At 42.4% G+C, this 19540-nt stretch overlaps 1 protein-coding gene across 3 annotated transcripts in view; it reads right to left on the reverse strand.

Annotated features, from left to right (window-relative positions):
• Window positions 1-949: 949 nt before the first annotated feature.
• FLRT2 (fibronectin leucine rich transmembrane protein 2) overlaps window positions 950-19540 on the reverse strand; it is an 86418-nt gene continuing 67827 nt past the window's right edge. For all 3 annotated transcript variants that reach the window (XM_017654252.3, XM_017654251.3, XM_036991715.2), the window contains one exon: window positions 950-3550. In XM_017654252.3, the coding sequence (XP_017509741.2) occupies window positions 1201-3183 (1983 nt within the window). In that variant the 5' untranslated portion in view covers window positions 3184-3550 and the 3' untranslated portion in view covers window positions 950-1200. The remainder of the gene's footprint in view (window positions 3551-19540) is intronic.

Genomic DNA, 19540 nt, shown 5'->3' on the forward strand with positions numbered 1-19540 from the left:
ACTGGCATCCAATTTCAAATTTTGAGCAGAGGGGGAAAACAACGATAGCTTAAACAACTAGTACATGAGGTGATTGGAAGACAAGAATTTTTAAGGGGATAAAGGTATTAATTCAAGCTATTTCAACATGATACTAACAAAGATAGTTGATAGAGTATAGCAGAACCACGGATCACTTGCTTTTGTCTAAATTGTATCAATACTTTTTAAATAACTCATTTAGTATATTGGTCTAAATATCATGTTGACATAGCTGCAGTGAATCTACCCAAATAATTCTCATTATCAAAAATAATTCCATTCAATATAATTCTTCCCATTATTTTATTAGCCTCTTCTAAAAAAAGTATTCTAGAATATATCTCTGTTGAATGTGATTCAACCTGACATACAATTGGAATAGTAACACTTTTCAAGGGAGTTTTCTTGCTGGAACATCATACCTGTCCCTGAAGATGACTGAAATCAGACTCCTGTCTCTAACTCTGTATCATAGGGCCAGGAAAGTGTGAGAGGTGATTCTTAAGTTCCCAGTCAGAAAGCCAACCCTGAGGAGTTTGAAGGTCCCTTCAAATCTCGTCTCACTTGTTAATTCTGCCAGGGTGGGTTAACTTATCGCACTGGAACTGACTTCCTCGTAACGCTTTCTGTATCTCCTGTTTGGGCTTAAATCAGGGCAGCTACCTGCTTTCTTATATTTTGGAATTTTTAACTTTTCTTCCAAACCAGGAAGCATAGCAACAGCAAGAAGATATCTGGGCTATTCTTGTTTTACCCATATTGTTTATCCTACCCTGATGAGTCCATTTTAATCTGTTCTTTGATCTGACCATCAGCTCGAGGAAAGGAATTTATTCTGACAGCTTCAACAGCAGAGTGGTTAATGTGCATCACGAGGAATAATCACTCGTTCTGTTTCTTGGGGTTCGGTTCGCATGGTACAACCCTGTACAGTACTTCTGCAACTGTTTTTTTTTTTTTAAGATTTAAAAAGCAAAGAGTTACAAAACTTTGTAATTAACTTGAAATAGAAAAGATAGCACTTTTTTTTCTTAAATCCCATTATATAGTACACCGTATAAATTACAGACTATTCAAATGCGCAAATGCATCTGTGTAACATTTATCAAATGTAATTCGTGTGTCTCTGTGTGCACACCCGGGTGTGTCCTCAAGGGTTCCACGCTGGACGCCTGTCTGTCACGTGTGGCAGTGCTCCAGGTCCGGCACACTGCTGTTGCAGAACCGTATGTTGTTGGGGATATGGCAGTCTGTGTAATTAATGCCCCCATTCGGGGTGTAAATGGGCTGCAGTCTGAAATCTCCTTTAAGGAGCTGATCGTTATTTAAGGAGACAATCTGAAAGCTGGTTTCTGTCATCTCCAGGATGGAATTGTCCTTCTTGGTTCCTGCCTCACAATAGTCATCTTTCCGCCGGCCTCGGTTGTATTTCCACTTCTGGGAGGTGTAGCGGCCCTTTTTGTGCATGTGCCAGCAAAAGACGCTGAGCAAGACCACGAGCACGAATATCACCGCACCCCCGATCAGGCCCGCCAGCAGAAAAGGGGAGCCCACGCTGTGGGAGGTCGTCTGCTCGTGGCTGGAAGCAGTGTTACTGCCATTGTTTAAATAGGAGGCGTGGGTGGTGGCCTCAGAACAAATGGTATCTTCTACCGTTCGGTAGTTAAAGGCATCCAGGGGCACCAAACAAATCCGATAGGTGGATCTGGGCTCTAAATTAACCAGGCTTAAGTGCTGCTTCTCACCGCTGACTATGCGCTCCTGAACGATGCCCCCGACTAAACTGTGGCCCATCTTCACCCACGTGAGTTTGTACGCCATCACCGTGAAGAGTGAGAGCCAGCCGACTTGTATGGAAGTGTCATTCACAAAATGGATGGAGAGTTGGATCCGTTCTGAAATGGGTGGGCTCACTCTTTCCCTGCCGTCCCAGCTGGGGATGGTGGGAAGCTTCGACGTGATAGGCGTCAGGGGCGGAGGGCTTCTGCTGGGGGTGGGGACGGACAGTGTGGGCGGCTGAGAGGTTGGCGAAGCCGTGCTCGGCACAGGGGTGAAGAGGGGCAGCCCGGGGGTCGTGGTGGGACACGACAAAAGGTTCATATTCAGCTCCCTGACAGCCATCCCCCGGACCTGCTCGGGACCTTGGCACATGAAACCGCGCACATTGAGAGATGAAGGGATATATTTGAGCCATTCCGTGACCCACTTAATACTGCAGTCACAGAACCAAGGGTTGTTCCGAGCAGTGAGCTGCTTCAGGTTGGAGAGATTATCAAAGACTCCTTGAGTCAGCATGCGCAGCTGGTTGTTGGATATATCTAGCCGCTCCAGCTTTCGGAGATTTGAGAAGGCTGTCAAAGGGATGTGGTTTATCTGGTTGTCCTGCAGATAGAGCCTGATAAGATGCGTACCTGGGAGATCAGGAGGCGGGTGAGAGAGCGAATTCCGGATGATTGAAAACTCCTTGAGCTTGGTGAGATGGCTGAAGGTGCCCTCGGCGATGCCCTTGTTGGTCAGGAGGTTCCCATCCACAATCAGGCGCTCCAAGCTTGTGAGGTTCTGAAAGGCCATGTCTGATATGACAGCGATTCGATTTTCATCCACTCTCAGCTCCTGCAAATCCACAGGAAGCCCGACTGGCACGCTGCTCAGGTGATTCTTGGATAGAAACAGCAATTTGAGGCTAACAGCCTCCCGGAAGGCCCCGTCCTCCACCCCCACTGTGGATATCGAGTTGTCATCCAGGTGGAGTTCTTCCAGCTTCAGGAGCTGGGCAAGAGCCGCCCGTGAAATGGTCTGAATGTTGTTTTCCTGCAAATGGAGAACTCTGACATTCTTGGGAAGGTTCATGGGGAACTCATCCAGTTGGTTCCCATAAAGGTAGACGGTGTGCACCGACTGTACGTTGTGCAGTTCCGCAGGAAATCCAGCATTATTAATTTGGTTGTTGTGGAGGTAGAGTACGGTGACGCCCTCCGGGATCCCAAGAGGCACTGAGGTCAAGCTTCGCTCGTTACAGTAGACAAAGTTCCTGTCGCAGCGGCACACGCTGGGGCACGCCAGGAGTTTTGACACTTGTGAATAGAGCCCCAGGGAAATGAGAAGCCAAGATTTCAGGAAAAAAGCCCCAGGGCTGGGCCACGGTGCGGTCTGTAGGCCCATTTCTGAAATACAGAAACGTAATACAATGTGGTGGGGAAAAGACAAAGAAGCAAAAATAGATAGTAAACCCAAATGACTGGTGGGGTCCCGTTCAAGTCTAGAGCTCCTACAGGAGCTGAAGTCCAGAAGGCCCACAGTAAAAGGCTCTCCCTGGGGTCTCTGATCTTATCGGCCTGCGTTGTTCTCTCTGCTATTGTCCGCCATGTGCAAAAGATTTTTTGAAGGGAGAATTTTCCACACAGGCAATGAGTGAAGCCAAGATATCAGCGGTCCACAGGGGCCCACGAGGCGGGCAGAACTCCCTTCTGTTGTAGCTCAGGTCAGCAGTGATCAGCCTGTGAACTCCGTGGCTAAGCTCATCTGCAATCTGTCATAGGGAAGTAGAGAGAAAAGAGTCCGTTAAAGGTAGTGATGAAAGAAGTGCTGATCTGACTTTCAAGAGTTGTGCGACTGGGATAAATGTCCAGAGGCAGGCAGTCAGTGCTAAGTGCTATTTTAAGTAATAATCATTAGTTGAAAAGGTATTTAAGAAACAAAAATGATGCAATTATTTTGAACAGAAAACTGTACTGTTATCTCTCACTACTCATGATTGTACTGTGAATTTTCATCTCAGCCAGTACATTCTCTTAAATATCTACTTGCACATCCACAGACAGGCCCCACAGGCACACTGCTGAATCCACTGAATCAAACCTCGTGGTCACCTACAAATCCAAATGGTCATAGTCTAACTTCAGGATGAAACAAGTGACTGAGCAATATATAATAATAAAATTTAAGGGGAAAAGATGTGAAACCTTTTCTAGTTATAAATAAACAAGTGAAAAATGGAGGCTGATGACATCATTTAGAAAGAACGCATCCTTTGGATCTGACACTGTGATAAAGTAATACTAACATAATGCACAGAAACGTGTGAAGATAGAAGACTTCTCTTTGTCTTCCCCACTTCTTGTGCTCCCTCACCTTGTTGTCCTCTGAAATAGCTTATTCTTGAATTACCAGGCCGAATGACCAAGCTCCAGTGCATTAGACATTTCCCCTTATCCCCCCTTTCTGGACCTCCAGGTACAGATGAGGTACACCACTGTGATCTCTTTGAGAGCTGTCAAGCTCATGCTTGGGAATAAATTGTTTTTCACCACCACCACCTTCCGCCCACCTGAGAGTGGTTTCCTGCTTTAAAAGAACTTTCAGCAAACTTTGAAATCATAGAAGAGACAGTTGGGGAAGTAACAGCTATCCACAGAGAGCAGTAATCATGCCCTCTTGCTCTAGAATGTGTTTCATCTGATTTTAGATTCGAGAGGTAAAGAAGTTAATTGAAAGATGCTAGATTTTATTTCTCTACAAAATAAGCTAACATGATGGGACATGACGAGCTATAAGTCTCTTAATTCTCACCAATACAGAGATTGAAACAACTTCTATCTAAAAGGACAAAGGGACTATTTGAATTGTTTCCTTAGCTATTCTTAGAAACATAATTTAAAAAGAAAAAAAACACTGTAAATGCTATTTATGTGCCAAGGATATTGTAAATTTGTTCTCCAATTTAAAAGACTATGAGCCATCTAAAAAACAATGCTGAGACCAGAAGCAGTAAAATTCATGTTGTTCTGTTCAGAAACTTTAAAAAAGGGAACAGAGGGGATGCAGTCTCTTTCTAGGCAAAGAGAGATGGATGTGAAACTTCATTAAAAATCAAGCAGTATTTAATGTGTTAAAACTTACAAATATGTTTTGCCACTCAACAGGGTCATCCCCTCTAGCAAAAATTTCCCTTTGTGCTCAAAGAATCGCTTATAATACAACTAAGGGTAAGCTAAGAAAAATGAGTTAAATGCCATCAGCTTCACTGCCATGTAAGCTCAGGTTTTCAATTCTCAAATCATCTCAGTGTTCCCTAGCAGCTTGCTACTCAACTGTGATCTTGATGCAGCAGCGTGAGCTTGACCTGGGAGCTGGAAACACAGCCTCTGCACATTAGTGAGAGCCTACGGGGTGCACATTAAAATATGAGAGGCCCTGTCCTACACATAATGCCATCTCATTTAATCATTCGAACGTTTTCATTTGTTAAATGTAAAATAAATGCAGAATTCATGTCAAAATGACTCATTTGAGAAGAGTAGAAGCATAGGGCATACTGATTCTTTCCTCTCGAGGAGAAAAATCTCAAATTACATCTTATATGTAAATGCCATCTTCTAGGTGGAGGAGTACAAGAACATTATATATGTCACTTGGCCTCAGCAGAACCTTGAAAATGTATGTATGAGCAACAAGCACGGACATCTAGTAGGAGCTTAAAGAATCATTTGTAATCTGAAGAGCCCATTTATATAATGCATAATTTATTAAGGAACAAAATATCTGGTTGGTGGTGCTATTAGCATTTACTCTTCAAAAGAGGTAGGAAAATGAGACTAAAAGAGTAGAATCTACAACCTTTTTGAGGGTTTCATGGGTACCTTCAAGGTGTGATAGTAGTACACAACAAACAGAATTCCTGAAGTGAGAAAAGTAGCTCGAGGTTCTCTAAGAATCTATACAGGAAGACCAGATGCTTCTTAACTGTGTTTATAAGCCAGGTTTTAATGCCCTAAAAACAACAAACCAGTGCTTGAGGATAGCAGAATTTACACCAAAGTTCAGCTAACAGCCTCAAGGCAATAATCATTGGGCATTAATAAAGTGCTCAACAATGGACCTGGAGACTCATTATTCATCCAAATCATGACTGTTCCTCTCGCCCGACAGTGAGGAGAGAAAAAGCCCCACCAACCAGTCCTTTGCCCCAGACCTTGCCCTCTTGCAGGTGCACTTTACTTATGAGTAGTTTTTTTCTAATTATGTAAGGAGAGGATGTGGTTCCAAAGAAAGCTTCTAATAGGATTACATGGGACAAACTGTCACTGTTCATCTACCTTAATAGGAGAAAAGTACCGTCTAGATCACAACGTGTTGATTAGCTGTGACAAGTCCAATTCTGAATGAAAACAAACTCTCAGAATTTTCTTTGAGCTTCTTGAGAATCCCACACAATAACAGTGTATAGTAGACTTGTTCTAATCCTCGGATCAAGGACAGCCTACATATGTCAGCCGGTATGCTGTATCTTTGTTCAAACTAGTGCAAGTGTAAAATTACAAATATGTAGGCAATAATGATTATTTTTTCATTTAAGTATGCTAAAATTTCTTCTATGTTTTCAGCTCTAATTCCTACTGAATAAAAAAGGCAGAAATTGTACTAAACTTATGAGCTGGGAGCTACATTTAGAGAGAAAGTCATATAGCATAATGGTCAAAAGCATAGACCCTGAATCATCATTGCACCTCTGACAGTTAATAGCTGCAGAATCTTAACCTTTTAAGTCTTTGTCTTCTCATCTGAAAAATTAGGATAATGATATTTGCTAACTCACAGCACTCTTGAGAGGGTTAAATAGGGTAATATTTGCGAAAAGCTTATATGGTACCTGACACAGGGTGAGAATATAGTAATATAAGTTGTTATTATCCGGGTAATTGTTATTATTAATGATATCCAGAGAAGTGAACTCCAATATGTAGAGCAACATAGAAACACCTTTGACCTGCCAAGTTCTATGCATTTTCACCTACTTCAAGATTTCTCAACCTCAACACTCATAAATAGGGCTGCTGTGAGCATTCAAGTATGTCTCCAGGAATTGCTCTAAAAATGTCCCCTGGGGTGGCAAAATCATTGACAGTAGAGAACCACTGACCTACACCATTTTATAAGTACTTTAGAAAGCTAGTGCTGTTACTTTGATTTTATAGGAGTTGAAGTTAATTTTCTCATAATGGAACCTAAAAGTCCTTCTTGTCATGGACACCAGAAAAGCATGAAAATGTAATATGCTTTTCATTCATTTATTCCACCAATGTTGGGGGGCAGTCTTATGCAGAGCTGGTGTGGTTTTGCCTTCATAAGGTTTAAAGCTTAGGGAGGAAGAGAAATGAATAAGCAGGGAATTAGGTACAATGTAAAATGCTCTAGCCTAGTCCACGGGGGTATCAGGAAATGCCACTACAGGGAAAGGATGGACTACACAACCAGGTGAAGGACAATAAGGTGCAAGCCAGAGAAGAGATTCGAGAAAGCTTCCCACATGCAAGCTGGTTGGGACGTGGCTAAATAGGCGAAACCCAGCCCAGCCAAGGGAGGGCCAACACTGTGATTTGTGTGGCACTTTCCCCCAACTTGTCTACTTCTCACTTGAACGAGTCCTATTTCTAGAACATAATAAATACATCCATATTTCAAAACCATTAGCCATTTCACGTACAAGTCTCTCAATGTTGGGAATAAAAAGATTTTGCTTTACAAGGTGAATTTCAAATACTGAAAGCCAAAGTTTTTCTTCCTTTTTGTTTTTCTTTCTTCATTTGTTTGAATATGCATTGAATGTTTCCCCTCCAGGGAACTAGAGATTCTGAAGAATGGCTTAATAGAAGGTGCTATGTAAAACAGAATTTCCATTTAAAGGAGAAACACAGTTTCAAAACCCTGAATGTGAACCAACAAGCAACAAATGTTCTTTGGTGGCAGCAAGAACCTGGTCCTGCCAGTCCGTTAAAGATGACAGTGACACAGCAGTTATTCTAGGTTGCTTTACTTCAATTTCACTCTTTTCATAGGAATGGAGACTCAGAGTAGATAAATCATGTACAAGCTTTCTGCAAAGTGTTCCTCTCCCAGGGCGGCCTAAGACTTTTTTTTAAAATTAATTCCAGGAGCCTGTATTCCAGGAGCACTTAATAAATCCAGACTATAAAAACCATAGTACAGAAAATAGAAATTGTTAATAAGCACTGCTGATTATATAATGTAATGATATGAGGACAAACCTAATAAAACCTTATGGTTTTGGCATTGGCTGGATTGTGACGAGACAGCATGATGCATGACATGGTACCTGAGGAGGGTATCTCCTCCCAAAGTTCCCCAGGTAACTTGGATGCAGAGTTTCGGGAGTTAGGCAATTTGTGCTTAAAACCAGACAAATCAGACACCAGGGGCAGAATCCATAGGCTTAAGGACACTATGGATACCCAATGCCTTTGTTACAATCTGGAAACACTAAAACAATTTATAGATCTGGTGAAACATTTCCACATTCCTGAAGATAGGTTATAAATACTGTTCTTACAACAATCAGGAGAGTACTATACTTAGCTGGCCAAGATGTGGGGATTAGCAAAGGAATTTGGGGAAAAAAATATAAAAATAGCCACCCCCTAAATTGAAATCATTCTTCCATCTCAGTCACTGACCCTCAACTAGGCCCCTTGAAGTTTCTTATTAGATAAACAGTTTTCTTTGCTACAGCAGAGAGAAAGAAGGAAAGAGGGACAGAGGAGGGAAGGAAAGAGAGGGAATACTTTATATAAATAGTAGACAATTTCCTGGCTCCAGTCAGTCTAGAATTGAAAACATTAAAGTTGAATTACCCACCTCCAAAAAAAAAAACTCTTTTCCTGGCAAACATAAAATTCTCTAACGTATTTGAAGAGTTGCTCTTGCATGGTTTCCAATGCAGTTGGTTCAAATAAAAAGTTTAGAACTAGCAACCAATGTTTCAAATTCAAACGCGTTAACTTTGGAGACTCGGTCATTACTGCCACAGGCTGCTCTCTCTGTCCACTAGGGAGCTCTCACTGACTATCCCTTGGTACCATTAAAATCTGCATAACTGGGACTAAAAGAGTGGGCCTTCAAGGTGTTTCAACCCAGTGGTAATGGACATTGAGCTAGGCCAATAGGATTAAAGGGAAAAAAAGGAAAAGTCCACAAATGATGAACCCCACACAGTGCATATCTCTGTATTTTTCAATCCATTTCACAGTGAAGTAGTTCATTCCTTCATATGTTCATTCATTTGCTCAAACAGATACTGAGAACTTCTCTCATGTTTCAGGTACAGAAAATAGATGATTTCTTAAACTCTTATCTTTGGAAGGAGTTTCTCCCATCATTTGATCCAGTGATGCTCCAACCCAAGGGTCACCAGAAACACGAGGGCAAGCTGATGAAAAATGAAGGTTTCCAGGTCTTGCAACCCTGAAGATGCTGGTTTAGCAGGTCTTGCAAGAAAGCTGTGCTTGTGCATTTTCTCAGCTTTCTCCAGGGGGATTTGTCAATCAGCCACTTTAGGGTTGGACTACCCAGACACTCACTATCAGGATTTGCTAACAGGACATTCAGACAACTGGTCCTCTCTGTTTGGCATCAAAATGACATGTGAGAGGTAGAGAGGTGGTGTGGTGGTGAGGAAAGAGCAAAGGGTTTGGGGTAAGTCAGAATATAGTTTGACCTCAGCTCAGCTACTCATTAATAGCATGAAGATGGGCAGGTGACTTAACCTCTCTGAACCTCATGTTTTTTTTGTCTCAAGAGGGGATAATACAGTGTGCTTATGAAGCTGTTGGGAAGACTGGGTACAGTGCATGTAAAGTAACTAAGATTTGCCAAGTAGGTACTTGATAAACTGGTTTAAGATAGGTAGAGCTGGTGTAAGGACAAGAGCAGGGTCCTGGGGACAGATGACTTGAACAGCTTTCCCACTCACCAGCTGTGTTAACTTGGGCATATTACTTCACCTCCCTGGGTTCCAGTTAACTCGTTTGTAAGATGGAGGAAATGACAGGATCAACCTCTCGCAGTTGCTGTCAGCCTGTAAATCACTAGGATGTTATCTAACTCGTTAAGTGTGGTCACTTCTATCAGCTTTAAATAATGCCAGTTACAAAAAGCCTCCTGTATCAGGAAGATTTTGTCCCTAATTTTGTAGAGAGTTTGTTCTTTTGAATCCATCAAATTTTATTTTCCTATTCACTTTCATTCACTGATCAGAGTTCTTCCCTTTAGAGATACACACCTACATCGTCTCTTCCATGAACCCTGCAAAGATGTGGAGACATTTACTGGGTGTCTGAGATCTTCTTTTCTACATGAATGTCTCATTTCTTGCATATGCTCCAGCATCTTAGCAATGTCGATGCCCTCGATCAGTGACCCCTTTCTCGATATGTGCTGCCCACAGTGGAAAGCAAGACTCACAGTGTGATCTGACCAGCAACAAGTGCAGTCCCGAAAACATGTGGGCAGCACCCACTGAGAACTAAGGCACAACCCTTTTTGAGTAGCAGTTCGTGTCAGATCAAACGACTCTTGGCTTAAAGCTCTTTATAATTCCAAAAGCATTCTAATATGTTTCATTTCATTTCATCCCACAACAACCCATAGGAGACATGTCTATCAACCTCAAATGCAGTCCACAGAGATAAATTAATTTTCCTGAAGCCATATAGATGGTACAAAGGACGGTATTGTCAATTTTCCATAAGAAAATACTGGCTTCAGGTAGGGTTTTATGGATGCAGTTAATTATAATGGTATTTAAACCAACACCCACTTTTACTACAAAAACTAAAGACCCTCCCCGCTGCTTAAAATTCACAGAATTAGCAGTTGCCTGGCATTTGACATGGGTAAAATGTCCAAGTTGGATGGATGCATAGGTAAAGGGTACTTAATTACACCAGGGAACCCATTATCCACTCTCCCCTTGAGACTCCAGGGTTTAGCAGGAGTGGGAAAACAAGCAGCTGCCCAGTTGGTGGGCAACATCAAGGCACCAAGGGCTGGAGGTGTCTAAAGGACTTGATGGGTACTGATAGGATGGTTGCAAGACAAACACAAAGTCCCCTTGCCTACTTCAAGCCAAAGAGTTTCAAGTTAGCTGCCACTACGTTCTACAGCTTGGCAAGGTCTTTATTTGGGCTCATCATGGGAAAAGCTGTTGAAAGGGCGAAACTAATCACCAACTGCCCAGCACATGGACACCTTATGTATCCTAGTTGCTTGGGATGAGATGTCAAGAGTTTTCAGAATTCCAAGCAAAAAAAAAAAAAAAAAAAGAAATCTGTAGAAAGTGAGATCAGTAATCGTCCAAACACTAATTTTAAGAAAAATCTTGCTAGATCTGACTTTTCTCTGCAAGAGAGTGTGTCCAGGCAATGCCATCGAACAATTGAGTACAGAAGGTCTGAAAGGTTTTTTCTTTCACCTTCTACTCTGCAATCCAAACATGTGTGCTCTTTCTGAATATGTGTGTACCCCATCCTGTCATTCACTCAAGTACCACCTGTGAGCATTTACCTGAAGTGGGGGAAGAGAGAGAATGAGAAGTCATCCTCTTTTCCTGCCTTCTGTCTCTCTTCCTTGGAAGGTCAAGCTGTGCTGGGATAGAGCGAGGGATTCGAACCTAGTGTTTATACAGTTCTTGATAATTCCACAGAGGGAATAAGCGAATCACTCTGTTCCCTATTTACCCCAGGCTCGTGTACCTCTTCCACTGGAGTTCGAATTCAGCTAAAATTTGAAATAACTGTTGAGTGCTAGCCACTGCTAGTATACTGTGAACTACTCACAGAACTGTGAAGAATAAGTTATTATTATCCTTCATTTATAAATGAGAAAGCATGCTTGGAGAAATCTGTGACTTAAGTTCATAGAGTAGCAAATCCTAGAGGTAGAATTGCAACTGTTACTCTGGTTAAAAAGGAAAAAGAAGTTAGGGCTCTTCCTACTACACTAGAGTACTCTTTCTGCCATTATCAGTTTAGGGTTTGCAATTTATTATTTCAAAAGTCCTTTGCTAACACATTAGGTTCTCTTTCACTGCACCCACCCCTCCCACCCAATCGCAAGCCCAGTCTCCTTGAGCCTGCCTGAGCTTCAAATTCCTGCTGGAGGAAGTCACCAACAGCATGGACTGGTCTATCACAGAAAGAAATACCAACCTAAAGTGAGACCTCACCCCATCTAGCAATCCTATTGTACGACTCTGGAAAACTCTCCCATCCTCTTCAAAGAGATGGCATCCACCCTCCCTCTACTTAGTCCTCCAAACTTTCTCTCCCAACTCTCAGTAGACAGCCTGACCTTGATGTGAAGATAAACAGAAGACATGAGACATGATCTCCCACGTTCTTCTGTTGCCAAAGATCCGAGTGCACCTGCATCTGCACCCACTTTCTGTCCCTTAAAGATTGACCATACCGTCTCTTCCTCGGAGCCCTTGCCCGACTCGCCTCTCAACAGCAAAGCCCTATTTCCTCCCTGCCTACGTATGCAACCTCACCCTCTCAAACTGCATTTACCTTTAAACACCCTCCAGTACTTACCACTTTAAAAAATCCCTATGACCCCGAAGGCCCCTTCCAGCTATTGCCATTTCTCTCTCCTGACTTTTAGCCAAATTCTTATAAAGAATAGTTTGTCATCGGTATCTGTTTTCTCCCCTCCCACCCATCTCTCACCACCACACTCCACACTGATTGCTGCCCCTACTTCCGTGTAAGCATCTCCCCCTGAAGTCACCCACCAACCTCAGGCTAGGAAATCCAAAGGGTTTTGCCTGTCTTCTTTGTACCTGACCTCACAGCATCATTTAGACTTGTTGTGCAGGCCCTTCTTGAAACATTCTCTGCCCTGGTTGCTGTAACACCAGAAGTCGGCTGCTTTTCTTCTCATTCCTTCTGATCCTTCCTATTTTCCAGGCTTTCCCTTCTCAGTTTAGTCACTCAGTGTGAGTCCAGCGAATGGACTTGGGTCCAGGTGCTCTCCTTTATGAACCTCTGCAGGAAATGGCATCCACATCTTCCATTTAAATTATCATCTACATGCATGAATTATAAACTTAAATCTCCAGCCTAGACTGCCTTCTCAGCTCCTGTGAACACCCACTTGACTTACTACTTCGGTGTTTCAAGGGCATTTCCAACTTAGCATTTACAATTACAGATACTTTTTAAGAACCTTACATGCACTGACTTACAATAAAGCAATACATCTTATACGCTGAGTACCCCTACAGAGGGAATGGATGCTTCGAGTGAAGTAGCTTCTCCAAGGCCAACAGTGACAGAAGTAGAATTTTAACTCAGCCATGAGCTGCACAGCCTTGCTCTTAACCCATGATCTGCTTCCCTGCAAGCCCCATGCAGGTAGAGGCCGTCTGCTTTTCTCCTTATTTTTCCCTGGAGTCTATAGCAGCAGGTGGCAGGCATTCAAGAAGTGTTTGTAAAATAAATGGATGAATCAAAGAATGACCTTCAGATGATTACTTTGAAGAGGCGGTCTGTAGAAACTCTTCAACATCTTCAATCTGAGGTCCCATAAGGAATCACCGAGATAGTATTTCAGAACAGGTTTCAAGGGTTTGAAGCCACACTAACCTATCCAGAGAGACTGAGTGAAAGACAGAGAGATGGATGAATAGTCCTCAAACACAAAGAAACTAGATGACCTTAGTAAAAGGCATAGAATAAACAATTAGAAAATAATTGCAATTACTATAGCACTATACTTGTTTTACAAAATAGCATGAAATTCTGTCCTCTTATTGACTAAAATGGGGTCAGTTTGACCCACTCTTACAAACTTAAATTTGATGAAAGGCATGCCTGATCACACTAGATACCTAACACTTCAGTTCTATGATAGTTGTGACCTGAATTCTGGTACGTTTTTATGGTCTACCACACACACACACACACACGCACACACGCACACACACACACACAAATATATATACATATCTGCTCATATAATACCAACAGCTTACAAATATTTACATACATTTAGCATGACAGTTCAACTCTGCTTTAACTGTACACCACTTTACTATTCCACATAGTTAGGCCACTATCTTTTGAGAGCTATAAAAAGGCTTATGAAAAAAATGAAATCAATCCAAAAATATAAACATAACCTATTTTTCCACCAAAATATTGTACCACATATGTAATATACATAATGAAACAGAAAATCTTGTGTCTCCACAAGGAGAATACAGCTCTCAGGGAGCGATATTGATTAGGCACATGAAATAAAATTATATAGTGTGTATTTCTAGGTGAGTTATCTGATTCTGAGTCTAAAAAATGAAAAATTCATTATTTAAGTCTATTTCAGGATCATTGGAATGGCTCTGAATGTAAATGGTGCAAGATTTCCTTGCTGAATAAATAGGTTTCACAATGCACCTTCTCATCTTCAGAACACCTGTCATGTTGAAATGTCAGGCTATGTTCAGTGGACTATTTCTGGATTTGGAGAATGAGAGCGGACAAGAGACAGAAGTATGATTATTTCTTGTCTTGGACCCTCTTCTCTCAAGGACATTTTCCCATCCCTGGAACATGATCGGATATGGGTTGAGATAAAAATCAAGTGATTTTCAAATTTTAAAATAAAGCCCCAGATGAGTGGCCTCAGTATCATGTCCAGTGTAGGCTTCACACTGCAAAAAGGAATAATTCAAAGGAAAATATTAGAAATACACAACAGTTTTTAAAAGCTACCTTTAAAAAAATCTATACTGGAAGCCTTTCCCATTTGAATTAATTTTGAGATGTTTCCCAAACACAGAGAAATTTAAACATTAAAGCAAATCCTTTTACAGGCTTACCCACAGTCAAAGCACTTTCATTTATGGACACTACAGCTTTCAGACTTTATCACAAATGCAAAAAGCTTGTATTCTCTAAACTATGCGCTGCCAATAAATTTTTAACCACAATTCTTTGTTTAAAAAGGGAAGTCTCAGACACATGCACAAAAAATCAGCAGAATATGATTTTGTTCTTCTTTTTAATGTGAAATGAAATCTACCATCTGACAGTCCAGGTCACACAGGCCCTCGTGCGCATAGCTGCCACCAGAGGGAGATAACACAGCTGGAAGGTGGTCCCAGTAACACACACACACACACACACACACACACACACACACACACACACACACACAGTTCTGATTGGCTTTTCATCTTTGTCTCAGGTATATAATGGTTGCCCAGAAAATAGTTCTAATCTTGGCTTGTAAATAAAATTACAAGCTCAAGTCAGAGAGTAACGTGAAGTTCAGGATGATAATAAAGTGATTTAAAATATTGAGATTGATGGGGCCATCATATGTATGAGCCCAGATTGAATTACTCATCCTTCTCCCGGCTACACTCCCAGGCTTGACTGAATGAATGCAGGTCCTGGTCCTTGGGAGTGTCACAGTTGGTCTCACAGGGTTTATCTTTTCAAGTATTACATCTAAATGGCAGGTCTGCTCTCTAAGACAAAACATTCAAGAAACAGGTCAAGAAAGAAGATGTGAGTGGGCAACCACTTAATGTGGTATGATTTCTTCAAAAACCTTTCCTCACTAGTTTCTTGATGCATAACATTTTATAATTACGAACCAATTCTTTTGGATTAGAATGCTACCCTCTCCAGAAATCCAAATATTCTTGGCAGGCATTCTGAATCAAGCAAAGTGTATCAGACCTTTTCTTAAAGCTAGGATTTCTCATTCATTCATTGATTCATCAAACAATTGTTGAGAGGCTACTGGGTGCCTGACACAGTGTGAAGCCCTTGAGAAGCAAGGGAGAAGACAACAAATAAAGTCCCTACATTCAGGAGGGTGATATGCTTAGAAGCAAGACGTAAACATAAATAAAAACTACAAACTTAACGTTAGAAATGATAAAGTCATGAGCAATGTCATGAAGGAAATAGAGAGTAATAGAGAATACTGGGAGACTGTGGGTGTGGGTTTAGATATGTGGGTGTGGGTTCAGGACCGCGTCTTGGAGAATGGGATTCCCAAGGAAGGAGGAGTTGATAGAGATGGGGGACAGGGAAGGCAGAGCATGGGAGAAGAAAGGCTAACACAACAGTGCGGGCATAAGAGCAGGAACACAGGGGCAAGCAGGGAGGGGCCTGACCTCTTCCAGGATCTGAAAGACCAACATGGCTGGCCTTCGGTTAAGGAATGAGGTGAGTGGAAGGCCAAGGCTTGGGTGGGCCTGATCGGCAAAGCTTTGTGGCTTTCACAAGCCATTTGGATTTTAAGAGCCCTGGAGAGGCTGTCTTAAATGGACCAGAGAAGGAGGGTATGGTGGGAAAAGGTAAAGACCACAAGAGATGCACTGCATCTGTACGGTAAAGAGCTGAAACATGGTTTGGAGGAGAGGAGGTAATAATGAAGCAAAAGAGGAGGTATTATTGAGGAAAGGAATTTGGGGGGCAGGGGGAGGCAACCTCCCAACATCTCCTGTCAGAATTTCTTCTTTAAATGACCTGTTTCTGGACAAATAAACCCCATTTCTTTCATCTGTCTCAAGTTCTCTTTGGAAATAAAGGATACATAATAACTAAATAACAGAAATACAGCTTTCACTAAATAAGAACTTTGATGACAAAGTGAGGTACCCATGCTGGGTAAAGAGGGCCATGTAATTAATTAGAGGGTCTCTCCCCTTCTATCTGGAGTGCTGAAACCTGCCACCCTGCTTAGCATAATGTCCCTTTCACTGGGAAAGGCACAGACCACCCACTGTTCCCTCACAAGTAAATTGGTCCCTACCTATAAATTATTCTATGTGGTGAAGAAAGGACTAGCTTTTTTTTTTTTTTGCTTCTTTTTCTTTTTTTCTGAAGCTATAAGCACAGCCTAACAAACAACCATAAATAATTTGTAGAAGCAGCCTTTCGTGACCCTAGTGACAAAAAGCTGCAAACACAGCCTGGGGTTTGTTGTTGGTGAATGGCTCATGGGAGGCTGCGCTCTCACCTGTGCACAGAGCACAAGTACCCTGGATCCCTGCAGATGGGGTGACCCCCAAGGTGTGCAGGGGACTGTGCATTCTCTGCTTCCACCTGTAAGCTGCTCCCATGTTTCTAGACCCAAGTGTTGTGAGTTGGTCTTTTCTGGGCCTCACAGGTACAGAAAGTGTGGGTGTCAAGGGTCAGGTCTGAATGAAGTGAATTCCTAGATGACACAACTGCCACCATAAGGCATCTGCAGATGGAGCTAAGCCCCAACCCTGGTGTTTTCTCAGAATGTTCTGACCCTTGACTCTTGCTCATGCTTCAGGAACAACAGAGTATGGGAATAATCTCAAAACTAGTGAGAGTTCCTGAAGGAGCTCTGACCACAGAACCCCCCTCAGCCCTGTGACCCACACCTGCCATCAGGGCAAGGTATGCATAGGACCAGGGGGTGTGGTCACCCAAATCCTATACAGCCCCTTCAAGTCTATGCTCTGAGTAGCGAGGTTCCAGAATTTCCTGTCCCAAACCTTCTCCCAAAGCCCAGGCGGGCTTCTCTGTTAGGTCTGTCTTTCTGGTTATGACACTTTCAGGTCCATTTACATGGGGGAAGGAGTGGGGGAGTGTGCGTGCAAGGTCCCTTGGGATTTGCTATGGAACCTCCTGTGGGAAGAGAAGAGGTGTGGGACCAGTTGTTTCTATATTGCCACTTTCCCTGCAGAATTTGGTTAGAATTCTAACGTTAAATCTGCCTAGCCTGCTAGAATGTTCTGAGAGGCAGATAGATCACAGTAGAATGGGCCACACTTTCTAAACAACTTGCTAATAAGATTTATAACTTTTAAAATATTAAATCTACAGTGGGCTTCCAACCCTTGCCCAGGTCCATACAAATGTTTGGGGCAGGCCTACTGCTGGCAGTGGTTTTCCACTGGGTTCAGGGGGCTTTGCCTCCTTGGTGAGAACAGCAATGCATAGTTACAGAATAAAGGGAAGCATCACCATGGAATTTTATATCCTAAGCATATCTTCAGGATGAAAGAAACATAAACATGTTAATATCTAACAAATATTGCCAGAATTGTTATTTCAACAAACTTAGCAAAAATAAGTTAATAATCCATTCCTTCCTTCCTTGCTGAATGGTCATTACAAAGCACGTAGTGGATGGCTACAGATTAAAACATGTCCTCCAAAACTCTTATGTTGAAGTACTAAACCCCAGTACCTCACAATGGGATGCAGCAGAGACAGGTCTTTAAAGAGGTAATTAAGTTATGATAAGGCCCTTAGGAGGGGCCCTAATCCAATCAGATGGATGTCCTTATAAGAAGAGGACATTAGGACACACGTACACACAGAAGGAAGGCTATGGAAGACAGAGAGAAGATGGTCACCTAGAAGCCAAGGACCGAGGCCTCAGAACTCTGCTGACATCTTGATTTCAAACTTCTGGCCTCCGGAATTGTGAGAAAAAATTTTCTGTCATTTCAGCTACCCAGGTTGCGGTACTTTGTTGTGGCAGCCAGAGTGGAATGCAGGGCACACTCACTTCGACTGTTCACAGTACAGTAGAAGAGAAGGGCCACAAGTAATCATAGAACAAGGTGAATAAGAAAACAGCTCACTTGTATCCTGCTCTAACCGCAGGCTGGCAAAGCAGATGTGCTTGAAAACCAAGGGGAAGCCAGTCTCCCGGATGTTCACTGGAACCTAATTTCAGCTTCCAGGCCTTACGCACTTTCACTCTTGGAGCGCAAGACCTTTGCTCAGGTGCTGCGCTCATGACCCCAGAATCCGGCCACCCTTTCCTTTTTCAGACCTGTGAGAAATATCTTCAATGACAATCTGTTAATCCATTAGAAAGGAAAACTTTAAGAGGTTATTAAGAAAAGTATACACCTAACTCTAACTGCTCTTCAGACTCCAGAAGTCAGAGATGTGCTCGGTCCTTCACTGGGTGATCTGCATCCGGAGCTCCCCAATCTAAGCGTTGATCTCAGGAGGGAAACATCCTCAGGAGAAGGTCAGAACTTGCTCAATCCCACGTGACGAGTTCTCCCTGCTCTAACACAGCGCCCCGATGTCCTGGGGTAGGGGGAACACAGTCATTTGAAATACTGATCATGCATTTTTAACAAGGGGAATATCATCCCCAAGGGGTAAAAACTGGTTCTAGTTCTGGTTCTGGTTCTGGAGGGGAAGAGAAGGAAACCTTAGCTATTATGATAGCTCATGGCTTTCCAAGTGGCCACAGTACATAAACAGACATATAGTGTACCTTTGGTGTTAAAATGTCATAAGGGGAAGGGATCTTTAGGGAAAACACATCCACATGACCTTCTTCAGGGACCAATAATGAAATAAAATTTGAGAGATCCTGCTATAGACTACCAGGCATAAAAACACGAATGGTAACAGCTAACGTGCCGAGTGCCATGTGAAACCATCAAAGGCACAACGCCACGAGATTTGTGAACTTATTTAACTCTCGTGGCAACCCTGTAAGTATTACTGTGGTATTATCATTTTAGTGATGTAGATACTGAGGCACAGATGTTTAGGTAATTTTCCCAAGATTACAGTAGCTGAGTTATATGTAGCAGAAGTTCTTTGCCAATATTCCACTTAGTCAATATACCAGAAAGCACGATGCTCTCCTGCAGTCATGAAAGACACTGACTGCACCTAGACTAACTGAGCATTAG

The sequence above is a fragment of the Manis javanica genome, chromosome 8, assembly GCF_040802235.1.
Source record: "Manis javanica isolate MJ-LG chromosome 8, MJ_LKY, whole genome shotgun sequence".
Lineage (NCBI taxonomy): Eukaryota > Metazoa > Chordata > Mammalia > Pholidota > Manidae > Manis > Manis javanica.